Genomic DNA, 14,988 nt, shown 5'->3' with positions numbered 1-14,988 from the left:
GACTCCACTACTCGCTCAGTACTAAACCCCTCTGTAATCAGTTCATTTAACAGAAGGTGGCCTCTCCAAGGTACCAGTGATCTTTTTACTGACAAATGTACTAGGCTTTTCTCAATCCTCATCCTCTCTACAGACTTTGACAATATCAATCACCTGCTTTTGTGTATTCTTTCTTCTGTTTCTGTGTCACTTGTCTCTCTTGGCTCTATTAGTCCAACTATTCCTCAGTCTCCTTTGCTAGTTCTTCATGCACATTACTTCCACTGTGTATTTCCCAAAGTTCTGTTCTGTGCCCTGTAATATTAGCTCACTTAGTGGTCTCATCAGATCATATAGGTTCAGTGGGACTAAATTCAATTCAATGTAACATGGATAACACACCTTATGCATGATTTCCTGACCTATTTATCCAACTCTAATCTTTGTTCTGATAGTCACAGTTCCCCAACTGCTTCTTGTACATCTCAAACTGGATGCTCTGTAGGCATCTCAGACTCAACATCTCAAAAGCAGAACTCATTATTTCCCTGAAACTCCCCTCACTTTCAAACTCCCTTAGTGCTCTCAAGGAGATTCCCAATTTCCCAGGCTCAAAAATTCAATGTTTTGACTCCTTATTCTAGTAACTCCATGTATACAATCCATTGCCAAGTCTTGTCATTTCTACCTTTCAAACTTCTGTCATATATATATCTCCTGTTTGTTCACATAACTACTTTTGTACAGACCCCCATCACTTCTCTCTTGGCTTACTGGAATAGCCTACTGATTTTTCCCTGTGTCAAATTTCTCTCCACTCCATTACATCTCCTACCTAGGTGCCACTGTGATTGGTCTGAAGTGCATGTCCCTCTCTGCTTCAGTGGCTATAACCTCCAGGATCAAATATAAACTCTGCTATTTGGCATTCAAAGCTCTTCAAAACCTGGTCCTTTCCATTTTTTCTTTGCCTAATTCCCTTCCAGACACTCTACAATGAAATTCTAGTGGCCTATTTATGGTTTCTTAAACACCTCATCTCCCATTTCCATTATTTTGTACTGGCTGTCTCCCATGCATATCATGGTCTGCCCCTTTCCTATTTCCTCACCCCATAGTTCCATCTCTTGGTTCCCTTAGTTTCCTTCAAGTTCAGCTTAAAGCTAACCTTCTGCAGGAGCCCTTTTCTGATCTCCCTTCCCCCAGCTAACATTTTCCCCTTTCAGATTATATTCATCTATGCTATATATACCTCTTAGGTACTTTTTTTTATGGTGTCTCACCACTAAGAATGAGAGTTCTTTGAAGAAAGGCCCATTTTTGCCTCTTTATACCCTCAGTGCTTGTGCTTAGCACAAGACCTAATGAAGTAAGCACTTAATAAATGCTTGTTCACAGGCAACTTTGCCAAAGTTTAATAGAGTCTACTTAGGGATAACCAATGAGGAGCACACTGGTGGAGACTTATGAACAACAGTGTTAGAAGCCACAATACCTCAGGGTTACAATTTTACTCTCAGGGGAATGATAATTTCACCCTCTGAGGACCCCACACCTGAAGTTCAAGTGAAGTTTGAAGGAGTAGCCCCAAAACAGAGTGCTTCAGAGAAAAGACACTGAGGCACAAAATGATTAAATGAATTATATAAGAGCACACAGGTATTATAATCAGAAGATGGAAGTGACCATGGAAGCCAAGAGAATATCCAAGAGGACCGGATGGTCACTAGTGGCAAAAGTTACAAGAAAGGTCAGAGAAGGTAAGGACTGTGAAAAGGCCATTGAATTTAACAACTGAGGTCTTTGATATCACTTGAAAGATTGTTTTCAGCATCGTGATGATGTTGGAAGCCAGGTCAAAAGGGACCGACAAATGAGGGGAAGAAAGGAAATGGAGGCAGTGAGTACAGACTATTTTAAATAAACAAGCAAACAAATAAATAAATACTATTTTCCCCAAATACATGTTAAAAGAATGTTTTAACATTTTTAAAAAATGTTTTGAGTTCCAAATTCTATTCCTCCGTCCCTTCCTTCCCTCTCCTCTCCCTGAGATGGTAAGCAATCACATACAGGTGATATATGTATAATCATGCAAAACATTTCCATATTAGTCATTATGTACAAAAAGACAAATAAAAGAAAGTGAAAAATAGCATACTTTATTCTGTATTCAGACAGTTTTTTCTCTGGAGGCAAATAGTATGTTTCATCATTAGTTCTTCAGGATTATCTTGGATCATTGAAGTGCTGAGAATAGCTGTCATTCACAGTTCTTCATTGTACAGTATTACTGTTAGTATGTACACCTTTCTCCTGGTTCTGTTTACTTCACTTTGGATCAGTTCATGTCAGTTGTAGACAACTTTAAAAAACACTATTTTATTGAACTTTCTTATTATGAATTTAAACAAAAATGAACATTTCAATAAACAACAAACCCAAAATAAGACTGTACATGAAGTTGTGAGCTTCAATTTTGTATAGTTTTATTTTTAAAGAATATATTTTAAATTTAACATTAGAAATATGAAAAAAATGAAAACATAGAAAAATGAAATAAGAATGAGAACCGGAGACAGTGACAAAAATAGGTTGGTGAAAACAACCAATAACTATCTTTAAGTAACTGAAGGTCAGTCACATGGAGGAGGTCTGAAATGTGCTCTGCTTCTTTGAAAATGAAACAGTGGTGTGTATGTTTAACACAGCCAGAACTTAATTATATATTAAGACAAATATCTCACTATGAAAACTGTTCAAACATAGAATGAACTGCCTGACAAGGTAGTGGCTTCCCCATCACCGGAGTTCTCCTGGGAAGGGATATGATCATGTTTCAGGGATGTTGTAAGAGGATCCCTATTCAGGGAAATGTTGGAATAGATTGAGGTCTATGTCCACTTGGTGACTCTGCAATAGCACTGAGAAACAACAAACATGATCTATCCTTAGTTTTTGGAATTAGTGAATAAAACAGGTCCCTCCTATATGAATTTATTCACTGAATATGATATAGTCTTTCCTTATCAAATCTTTGCTCTACCCCCATCCCAGGCCTGTTCATCCTTCTCACTCTAGAACTGAGCCCTCTAACACAGACTGAACAACAACAAAATCTAGGAGCAAGGTGTGAAAGAGAAAAATGACTATGTGTGGACAGCACTGGGACTAAACTTTGAGGGCCTTTCAGAAATAATTTGAGAAACTCTAAGTAAACCACTTAAGAAACAGTCCCTACAGCAATGAAAATGTGTGAGACCTTGATCTCTGAGCCTGTCTCAAGAAGGGAGCTTCCTATCTCCCTCCCTAAATTTGTGCCCCTGCTTCCCTACTTACTTCTCCTTTTGACCAACAAACCTAAGGTACTCACCCCAAAGAAAATTCATATGGGCTCACCTGAGTGTCTGTAGTTTACAGTTCTTTGATCAAGACATTACACAGAAGCTTCATTTCATCCTTCCTAATGCAACTATTACTCAGTTTCAAGTTTTTCAAGCTTTCATTGTTAGCCAAAGGAGAGAAAAAAAATCTAGAATACAGTCAGCAAATCTTTTGGTATATTTTATTTTGAAAGAGACAGACAATAAGAGGGGACATGTCCAGTTAAGTTCTCTGGCACTTATTCACTCCCCAGTTGTCAGTGGGAAAGAGCTCAACCCCGCAGCTCATTTAGAATCACTATACTCTATAGGTCTAATACTATCCCTGTTCTATTAAGTTTATTTGAAAATGTCTCCTGCCTATTAAACTACCCATCCTTTCCCACTCAGATCCTCACATAGTCCTATCTCTGTATTAGAGATGGGGTCGGACGTTCATTTTCACTAATATAGGTAACTCCCTCGTGAGGAATACCACAGGGTACCAAAATAATGAGTGGATCTGCTTGTTGGTAAATTCAAACATGATGTGAAAGAATGGAAGAATTGCCACAGGACTGGAGAGGGACAGATGTCTCAGTATTCAAAAAAGGGGAAGGGTGGACTTTTTCTAGCGAGAGCCCAGGAAGCTTTGTTTATTTTCCAAAGAAAATTTTAGAATCTATATTAAATGAGGTTCAAAAGATGAACTGTGTGAATACAGGATGGGTTGACAAGACAGTTTGTGTGAAAAGACCTGCAATGTGTGTGCGTGTGTGTATGTGTGTGTTTTGTGTGGACCAAAAGCTCAATATAAGTCAACTTTGTGACAGGTAAATGTGACGTAGGCTGTATCAAGAGAGGTATTAAGACAGTAATAGCATCCACAGAGGTGGAGGAGATAGTCCTATATTTAAACTTGGTTCATTCATTCTCTATTTTAGCCAAAGGAGATTACTAACTCCTCCCTGACCTTGCTACCCCTGCCTTTTCAAAGGCTGGGACCAGTGCCATGAATAAAGTGCCTCAGCTCCTCCCCCACCTCTGAAAACTCTTCAAGTGAGACAAAAGCCACAGTGTCAATGGTGATGACAGCTCTGCTTCTGCTCTCCTTAAGGGCACTGAGCTAAATTTATGAGGGGGCTATGGGGACAATAGGCTGAGTAGGCACTGATTTTAGAAACAGTAGAGATGGGAAGCCTGGGGTGAAGGTGAAAGAAGACCCATCTTCCCCCAAAAGGGTCCATTTCAATAACATTTATTCATTGAAATTGCAGATTCCTTATTGTTGCAGTTAATCCTTCACAAACCCGAACTAAACTCCTCTAGCAAAAGAAACATAAAGGGAAGACAACAGAAGGGGGGGAGGGTAGCTTTTGTCAATTCTTGAGGCTAGATTAAGGGAAGGTTAGAGAAGTTTCAATGGAATATCAGAGGGAAGGGAGCACTCCCCTGAATAAACTGGCCCCTTTATTCCCAAGAGTAATGAAAGTGGGTAAAACTCTCCCCTGATCTTAGACAGGCAGCTTATAGCCACTCTCCTCAAATCAGAGTTGTTCCTGCTTACTCTAATCTTGCATCCTTAATGCTCAGGAGGTTCTGAAGAAAGGACATTTATGGGGACTCACCCTGGACCCTGTAGCTGACAGGTCTTTTTTTCCCCAAGGTCTCACATGGCAGCTTCATCCCATCATCCTCAAAGAAAATAAGACTCAAGTACAGGCTTTTCAAGCTGGGAGTAGAGAAGAAATTATTAACAACATGAATAAGTTACATGGCATCAGTACGATCTGTGAGAGACATACAGCCTCTTGTTTCTATTAGGAGGTGAGCGGCATATTTCATCATCATCCTTTTGGACTCAAGAGTTCAGTTGTTTTTCTCTATAGTGTTATCATTGTATAAATTGTTCTGCTAGTTCTGTTCACTTTACTTTCCATCAGTTCACAGAAGGCTTCCCAATCATCTCTGAAACTGTCCAATTCATTGTTTATTATGGCACAATAATATTTCATTATACTCATATACTACAATTTGCTTAGTCATTTTCTAATGGGAGGACATCTTAATTTCCAGTTTTTAGCTGCCAAAAACAGAGCTACTATAAATATGTTTGTACATATGGATTCTTTTCCCCTTTCTTTGATTTCTTTGGAGTATTATCCCAGTAGTAGTATAGTATAGTATAGCAAAAAGTGTGCACATTTAAGAAGCTTTCTAGGCATAGTTCTGAATTATTTTCCAGAATGACTATACCTAATCCAGTTCTACCAAAAGCGCACTGGTGCACCTCTTTTCCAACAGCCCCTTCCCAACATGTGTCATTTTCTTCTGTCAGATTTGTCAGTCTCACAGTGTGAGGTACCACCTCAAAGTTGCTTTTTCTTTTTTTTAAATTTGTGTTGTACAGCATTTTTACATTTATTCTTAATTTTCACTTCCATTTTCATTCATGCTAATTGTTTTTTCCCCATGATTGTTGTTAGCATCTTCCTTTGAATACTGCCTATTTGTATCCTTTGACCATTTATTTACTGGGGAATGGCATGTACAGGAGAACTTTATCAGAGAAACCGGATACAAATCTTTTTTCAGTTATCTATATCCCTTCTGATTTTTACTATATCAGGTTTATATAAAAGCTTTTTAATTTTTAGATAATTAAAAATTGTCAATTTTTCTTTGTATGATCCCCTCTCACTTGTTTAGTCTTGAACTTTTGCTCTATCCATAGATCTGAAAGATAATTTCTTCCTTATTCCTCTAAATTACTATGTGAACTTTTATATTGAGGTCACATATCCACATGGAGCTTCTCTTGGTGTAAGGTGTGATGCATTGGTCTAAATTTAATTTCTGCCACTGAATCACTACACAGTTTCCCAGCAATTTGTGTCAAACAATGAATGCTTCTCTCATTACTAAGGTCTTTGAGTTTTTCATCAAATACTGTACAATTGTATTTGTTTGCTTTTCTATATTGTATTTCTCATGTATTACATTCATTGATCTCTTTTTAAAAACAGGACCAAATTGTTTTAATGATTACTGCTTTGTCATACAATTTGAGACGTGAGAATAATGGGCCCCAACCTTCCCACTGTTTATTTTTCTTTTTAATTCCCCTCAATATTCTTGACCTTTCACTCTTCCACAAAAAGTTTGTTATTTTTTCCTAGGGGTCTAAAATACTCTTTAGGAAATTTGAATTTATGGCACTAAATAAGTAGGCAATATTTAGGTTATTATTGTCATTTTTTACATATTGGTCTGATCTACTAATGAAAAATACCAATATTTTTCCAAGAGTGTTTTATAGTGAGATTCATATAGTCCTTAGTGAATCCAGTTCTTGGTAGGTAATTTCAAATATTTTATAGCTCCTATCGTTATTTGAATGTACTTTCTTTTTGACTCTTCTTATTGCATTTTGTTGGTTTTATAGCATCTTGCTATATTTATGTCCTGCAACTTTGCTGAAGTTATTATTTCAATTAATTTTTGTTGTCTCTCTGCACTTCCAACAGTATGCCATTGTATCAACTGTAAAAAGGGATAAATTTGTTTTCTCTCTGTTCATGCATATTCTATTTCTTTTTGATGCCTTATTTCTCTAGCTAGCATTTCTAACACTATGTTAAATAGCAGTGGTGATAATGGACATCTTTGTTTTACCCTTGATATTACTAGAAAGAAATCTCTATTGGTTTTAAGGAAAGATCCATAGATTTATATGATTTCTAGAGTTTTTTTTTTTAATAAAAAGGGTTATTTGTTTAGTCAAAATTTAATGATTGATAATGTAATGATTGATAGAAATTAATTGTGTATACATGTCATCCTAGAGGTGAATTTTACTCTGGAATTCATTCATGGCTTATGGAATTTATTTTTACTAATACTAAGTTATTGAAACAGTTTTTTTTTTTTTTTTTGGTTAACCTGGGCACTTTGTATTTTTGTTAGTTTTCCTGTATAGTCTCTAAATTATCAGTATGTTGGCATATATCTGAGCAAAATCATTTCTGTTGGGTATGGACAGCTTATAATATGCTTTGCATAATTCTAAATGGACATCCAGGATAGTTGGACCAATGCAAAATCTCACTGAGTATTAGTGTCCCTATATTTGGACAGTAACTGCAAAATTGACTGCTGCCAATTTTTTGTCATCTTTAGCAATTTGCAACCTGAGTGGTTTTAAATTGCATTTCTCTTACTATCAGTAATTTGGATTATGTTTCCATGTGGTCATTTATGCTTTACAATTCTTTTGAAAAGTGTTCACATCTATTGACCTATTTATCTATTTGGGAATGGATCTTGGTGTTAAATATTTGCGTTAATTACCTATAAATTTAGGATGTCAACATTTATTAGTGATATTTGATGAAATATTTTCTCCACCATTTCTCTTCTTTTTATCTTGATAAGCAGACAGACAAACAGAACATTTAAGAACTTACTGCTAATTGTGCAAATTGCTAGGGATACAAATAAAGGCAAACTAGTCACTTCCTTCAAGGATCTAACGTTTTAATATGAGAAGACAACACATAAGGAAGAGATGGAAAAGGGGGGGGATTGGCATCTAATGTTTTAGGGAGGGATGGCATGGCTCCAGGTATGTGGGAAGTGTTGTGGAGACCTGGAACAGAACCAAATAAGAAAAGAGCTGCCCTATTAAAGTCAAGGGGAGTTCCAGGAGTACAATCTAATTCTTCAGAGACTGGAGGAGGAGAGAGTAGAGGTTAAAACAAATGATCAATAATGTTCATTTTATATTTTATGATCTTTTCTCTCATTTAAGAAATTTCCCCCAGTCACAGTCATGAAAGGTTCTCATCTAATTATTTTTATGGTGTACATGTTTATATTTAGTTCACATAATCCATTTTGAAATTGCTATGACATACAATATGAGATTCTCAACTCAATTTCTACCAAACTGCTTTCTAGAAAAAGGAAATTTCCTCCCCTCATTAATTATACTCGTGTTTATGAAGCAGTGGAATAGTATTTTCAAAGGTTTCTATTTATCCTTTATCTCATCTCTTTTCTTAATCTACACTTCTGTTTTAACCACAACCAGAAAGATTTGATGTCTACTGTTTTATATTAGAATTTGAGGTCTTGTAATGCCCTTTATTTCTACCTTTTCCTATCTTTTCTCTTGAGACAAACTTTTGATAATCCAAATGAATTTTGTTACTATTTTATCTGGCAAAACATCAAACCTAAAAATTAAAGGGGTTGTCATTTTAATCTTTCTCTAATTCTTTACATCTCCCTTTATTTCTATAAAGAGTTGCATTTATAGAAATCTTGTGTGTATCTTGATAGGTTAACTCCCAGATATTTTTCTGCTTTTTGTCATTTTTAAATGGATTTTGACCAATCAACAAGCATGCATTAGGTACCAATAACTGTACTAAATGCTGGGGATACAAAAACAAAAATTAAATTGTCCATACTCTTAAAGATTTTATATTCTATCTATACACGTGGAAACTTTAGATAGACTCTTTAAAAGCAAGGACTGCTGCATGTGATTTCTCAAATTCTATAGACTTCCTTTGTGTTCTACTCATTTGGATCTCCACACTGACTACCTTATATTGATTTTTACTTTGGTGACAATGACTGTGCTGTAATCACAAAATAAATGGATTTTCAAAGTGTCCTGAGAGGTTATCCAATCAAGTCTTTGCTTGGAGAGGTCATTTATTTTCATCTCAATGAAATACCTATGATGTGCAAAGCACTATAAGACGTTTCTATAATATTCCCAACAAGATCCTTTCCAGGCTTTTCGTAATGACCACCAGTGATGGAAACTTACCACATTATGAGGCTGCTTCTCACTTTTTGGACAGTTCTAAATAGCTAGCATCCCCTGTACCTTCTATCCCCCAGTCCTAGTTCTGTCTTCCAGAGTGACTTTGTTCCTCTCCAGTCTACATTTTGATTTTCCTCCATCATGCTGAAGGAATCACTTCTTCTGAAAGTTCTTATGGCCAAGGAATTAACACAGTGGAAGCACCCTCCACTTCCAAGGACTTTCCCCCAGATTGGATGGCTCCTTCAAGAACTTCTGTTTAAGGAAGGCACTCAGTCCAGACACATTTTTATTCCCCTCTAAGCTGCTCTCAGAACTTTTTCTTTCATGTCTCAAGGTAGGTTTCTTCCCCCAAACCCACCTTTTCAGTTTCTTTGTATGTATCTTCTTCCCTTGTTAGAGTATAACCTCTATTTTTATTTCTTATTCCCAGTATAACATAACAAATACTTGATAAATTCCTGTTGACTGACTGACACATGATAAACCTAAGCTCTCTCCCAAAGGGTTCAAATATTCTACGTATACAAGTGACACCCAAATCTATATATCTGGTTCCAGTCTCTCTCCTGAGCTTTAGTACCATATCACCAACTGCCTATTGCAGAGTTTATATTGAATTTTCTAAATTTCTGTAGGAATCCCAAACCTAACAATTCACAGTTGAACTACTTATCTTTTCCCTAAAGTTATCCTTCATCCAAGCTTCCATATTCTGTTGAGAACACCACCATCCTTTTATCCATGTAGTTTTGCTACCTCAGTGTCATCCTACACTACATTGTACCTCACTCCACATGTTCAAGAAATTGCCAAGTCTTGTCAATTCCATTTCTTTATCATTTTGCACATTTGTCAACTTCTCTGCTCATATGATCATTGCCTTCATTTCAGTTCCTATGTCAAAGTTGATCAAACTTTACCTTCTACAATGTTTTCCAATAGTCTGGTCCCTAAAGTTCTACATACTTTTTTCTTATTATATGTCGAAGAATATGATTTCACATTTTAGAATTTTGTAACTATAAGGGCTATCCTTCCTTACCCTAAGGAATATAAATAAACATTACTTACTGTAGAATATTTGCATATGCTCATGCACATTAACAAATAAAGCCTTTATTCCTCAATTAGGATTCTTGTGTTTTAGAAGTTTGTCCACTCACCTACCCCCAATCCCATCCCATCAAATCGCAGTCTTACATTCGTGTACGGAATTTCAAGAGAAAAACAAAATAAAAACAAAAGCCAAATAAGACACAAATACCTGTATGAGATCTTTCCTCCAACATTTAAGAGAATGATCCCAGACTACTCTTCTGGCACTTTCCAGATACTTATCATAGATCCAGGAGGATTTTCCTTTGCTTTTTTTCAATTCACTCCTAAAATCAGCAGAGAAAGATTCTTCTTCTTTGTCTAAGAATAACCCCAGGCTTCACAGAGATGACTGTACATATCCCCCTTATTAGCCAACCTTGACTTGAGTCAGGAAGCATTCCATTTTCAAACTTTCATCTGTTTCAACCAGTCACCGTGTTTAAAAAACCCCAAAGCACAGACCTGAAAAAGCAAGGAAGATAATCCCTTGTTACCCACAAATCACTATACTAAAATCCTGGGAAAGGGGGAGTAATTTCTAAAACACATCACAGTTGGGGCCTTTCCTGTACAAAAAGGAAAGTTAGCATGCCATTTTTGGAGCTTCTACAATAACATAATCTCAGGAAGTGCCAAACCATCACCCCGATCTGGACACAGAGGAGGAGGCCAGCAGTTTCCCATGCTTGCGTGGGAATATCTTTTAACAAGTCTCCTTCGAACACTGAAGGTGTGTGTTTCCCTTTCCCCTCCCTATTTCAAATAAAAGGCTACAGTATAATCACTCATTTGATCTGATCATGTCACTCTTCTCATCAGTAAACTCCAGCAATTCTCTATTGCCTCTAACCTCAATACAATGTAGGTCTGGTCGTTCTATCCTATTACTAAATAATGGTACTGCCAGCATTTTTTTATCTTGCCCTCTTAGGAGGTATATTATCTGTTTTCCACAAAACTTCACTTAACAGTTGGAGAAGTGTTTCAGGTTCCTTTGGCATGTTCCCTTAAATTTTACAGAAGGGCTTCATTAATAGGCAATATGACATCTAAGGTGACATGAAAAAATGAACTGAGCCTTGTTTTGCCCACAGTCAGTCCTATCACTTTCTACACACTTTCCCCTTCTTGTGTTTTTTTCTTGCTTCTCGGAATTGTTTTTCATGTTGGCCCTTCTATAGATATAAATGATTATGGCAATTAGCCTAAAAGGGGCTCAGCAAAGGATTTTAAGCAGTACTAAGAAATGACTCCAAGACAGGCTCTCTATGCAATGTGGCACCCTCTAGCTGTCTCCAGGTTGGACTAGGTTTATTTCCAACTCCTATAACCAGTGAAATTTTGTCAAATACTCACTTCAAGGGCAAGTAGGTAGTACAATGTTAGAATTTTGACCCTAGAGTCAGGAAGGCTCATCTTCCTGAATTCAAAACCAGTCTTAGACTCTTATTGGCTTTTCAAACCAGGACAAGTTACAATGCTTAGGTTCCCTTATCTCTAAAATAAGCTAGAGAAGGAAGCAGCAAACCCTTCTACCAACTTTACCAGGAAAACTCCAAATGACGTCATAAAGTGTCACACAACACTGAGAACAGTGGAAAACAACAAACCCATCTCAAAGGATGTTCAGAAGGCCAAATGACATGCTTTTTAAAATGCTTTGCAAACTTTAATGTGCTATAGAAATGTCATTTATCATTATCAGTCATTATTACTTTCATCTTTTTCAAGATAGAAATGGTTCTGAGAAAAGTCACCAAGTCACCAGCCTGTTTGTGATACATAAATACACACACACACACACACACCATTCCTTTATATTGTGTTCTGCAAAACCTACCTATTGCAGAGGTAGATAAGATCACTACTTTTTATAATTAAATAACAGAGGTAGTCTATGACCTTATCTTCTGCAGGAAAACTCCAGTGTTGCCATGAATAATCCCCCTTTTTCCAGCTGTTCCCCCAGAAAGAGGAACTTAGCCTTCAAAAAGTTTTATAATCTTATGATTATTTCATTTCTACAAAGATATATGTCTTACTCTAAATCATCTGCTACTAAATGATTAAAGCTCATCAATCTATTTATTTACTAAGTCTACAGGTAACCTAGACTAAATTATCTATGTTAGTCTGGCTTAGTTGTTAGGGCTTGCTTTTCCTAAAGAGGGGAGATTAATGTTATAATAAAACTAAAAATAAATCAAAGTAATCAATACTAACTGATTTCCTTTTCACTGCTCTGAACTCAGCTCAGACTCCATGGAAGTGTCTTAATTTCAGCAGTCTAATCATACTCTTCCTGGGACATTTTCTTTGTGTGAGATACAATACCTGATCCATTCCATTTCAACTCCTTTCTCTACTGGTCTCTTCTCTTTTCCTCAAACACAGATGAAATCTCCTCCATTAGCTCCATTCTCTATTATCCATCATTTGCCCTTTTCCTCAATTCTTTCCCTCAATTATAGTGCCTCCTGAACTTTGTCTTGCCTCCAACAAACTGTTCTCAAGGCTCTTCCTGTGACAGTGATTGAACTTAACTCCTCCTATCTTGATTATTAGAAGAAGAGATGTGACCCTCCCTGCCCATTCCAGACCTATATCATGTATCCTAATGAAATCCTCTTAACCTAAAGTCAAAAGTTAGCAGTCAATCAATAAGTATTTATTATGTACCTATCAGGAGGCAAACGGTGGGCTAGAAGCTGGGGATACAAACATAAAAATGGAACAGTTTCTGCTTATGTTCTTTAGAGGGGAACTAAATATAGATGCAAAATCAATACAGAGTAACCACAAGGTGATTTTGGTGTGGGAGAAGCCCAAAAGGACTCATGTGGGTGCCCAGGCAAAGTAAAATTTCTAAGAAGCATATGTGAAAATGGAGTATATGGTCCTTCTAGGAGCCATGAATAATTCTCTTGTTACTAAAGTTTATCTTTATTTCTTTAAGAGAGCACATGAATTTATACAAGCATTTTGTAAGATTTGGTAGCCTGATCTCCAAACATTTTGTGAATTTTGTGTTTATTTTTAATGAAATTTCTTTTTATGCTATGTGTTGGATTGTATTATTATTGAACAGAAATGCTGTTGATGTTTATGAGCTTATTTTTCAGGAGGCAACTCTGCCAAATTGTTTGGATTAGTATGCTAAGTATAGACATAGAGAGTCTTTTAAAAATATATAGCACAAAATAGTGTCTTCTCAATAATCTCTATATTATTGCCCTGTAAATCTTGCTCTCTCACTGCCCCACCACCCCAATTCCTTTTATTTCTATTGAGTCTCACTCTTAAAAATATCATTTTCTGTGAATAGAGAAGATAGTTTTGACCCACGTTGAAATTTTCCAAAATCCTTAGTCATGTGGTCTATTTCTGCACCCTGTCTTTTTTCCCCATTTACCATGAAATCTGCCTTCTGAGTTGATGATGCCCTCATTGCTTTCTGGATCGTCTCCAGTGCTCTAAACACCAAAATGTCTGCAAATTATTTTCATTGTATAGTCTCAATCTCCCATCACTGGAGAATTCATGACAAATAAGGAAATGTAGGGATGGAGGAGAAGGGAGGAAAGGAATGAAAGTGAAGGCTTTTTTTGTTTTTGTTTTTTCTTTTCAATTTGGGGCACATTCCTACTTTGGATTCAGGGAAGGACGGAAGGAGGGAGGGAAGGAGGGAAAAAAGAAGGAAGAAAAGAAGGAAGGAAGGAAAGAATGAAGGAAGGAAGGGAGAGGAGAGGACTTCGGAACATGGAAGTAGGAGGGGGAAGTCCCAGCCGCCCACGGACCCTTACCCTGCAGTCCTTCTTCCCTGGCTCGCTCCCACAGCTCCGTCAGTCCCATCTTCTCCCAGATGCTCAGAGCCAGCTTCCAGGGCTCCTCATTCCCAAGAAAACTGACCAGGAATTCGACCGTTTCTGTGATACCGGCCCAATCCATGCGTCCCCCGGGAGATGTCCGGTCCAGGGGTGGTTCTTCAGGTAGAGGTTGAATTTCTTCAGCTCCTCCGGCGTCAGGTGCTCCAAGTTCCGAACCCGGATGTCTGCAAAGGACATCCTCTGCCATCGGGGTCCCTCTGCCCCCTCTGCCCTTCCCTAGGCTTCGGCTCCCTCTCGGTCCTCCTCAGGGCTGCGGTGGGTGCCCCCCGAAGCCACCAGACCTTTGCTGGTTTCAGTTGCCTCTTCTGTGACAGGAGAAGTCTTGGGGCTCCCTTCGGGGTCCCTATGTCGTCCTCCCGGAGCCCACCTTTTTCCATCTCGCGGCTCCCAAATCCCGACTGTGCTAAGATCCCTGGCACCAGAGTAAAGAGAAAGGGAAAGTGAGGAAGTGCGGGGAGCATCCCAGGATTGGCCACGCCCCCTAGAACTCGGAGCCTTCGAGCTGGGACTGGGCTGGCGGGCCTCTGGATTAGCTCGAAGACTTTACTCAATGGCCAAACTTGAGGAAGATGAGCCTGATTAGCCCAGAGGCGGGGATGGTTGTTTTGTTTTTTGTTTTTTTTTACTGTTAACTCTTAATGGCTTGGACGACTTCCAGCAGGCTCTCAGAGGAGGGAGGGGGGCGAAGGGGGAAGGGAGGGAAGAGGAGAGGGGCGGTGGGGAGGGGCCCTGGGATGGGACTGGGAAGCGGAGTCGGTAGGATTCCTTTCGCTCTACCACTCCAGCCCAGATATTTGCATTTTCCCTTCTGCTAGCCTAG

General features: G+C 38.0%; 1 protein-coding gene across 3 annotated transcripts; it reads right to left on the bottom strand.

Moving 5' to 3' along the window:
• Nucleotides 1-2,120: 2,120 nt before the first annotated feature.
• On the bottom strand, nt 2,121-14,744 carry LOC140504859 (NACHT, LRR and PYD domains-containing protein 12-like). 3 transcript variants are annotated; one of them, XR_011967255.1, is made up of 3 exons: nt 14,085-14,744; nt 10,448-10,743; nt 2,121-5,073 (listed from the first exon to the last, which is right to left on the bottom strand). XR_011967255.1 is itself a non-coding variant. In XM_072610226.1 (2 exons), the coding sequence occupies exons 1-2, from the start codon at nt 14,353-14,355 to the stop codon at nt 10,721-10,723; spliced, it is 294 nt and encodes a 97-aa protein (XP_072466327.1). In that variant the 5' UTR covers nt 14,356-14,731; the 3' UTR covers nt 2,121-10,720. The 3 variants fall into 3 exon arrangements, 1 of the variants encoding a protein (XP_072466327.1); XR_011967254.1 differs by having other exon boundaries at nt 2,121-10,565; nt 10,658-10,743; nt 14,085-14,733; XM_072610226.1 differs by having other exon boundaries at nt 2,121-10,743; nt 14,085-14,731.
• Nucleotides 14,745-14,988: the final 244 nt, after the last annotated feature.

The sequence above is a fragment of the Notamacropus eugenii genome, chromosome 5 (assembly GCF_028372415.1).
Source record: "Notamacropus eugenii isolate mMacEug1 chromosome 5, mMacEug1.pri_v2, whole genome shotgun sequence".
NCBI lineage: Eukaryota > Metazoa > Chordata > Mammalia > Diprotodontia > Macropodidae > Notamacropus > Notamacropus eugenii.
Note: the sequence above shows the minus strand (reverse complement) of the source record. Positions and strands in the feature narration are given on the sequence as shown.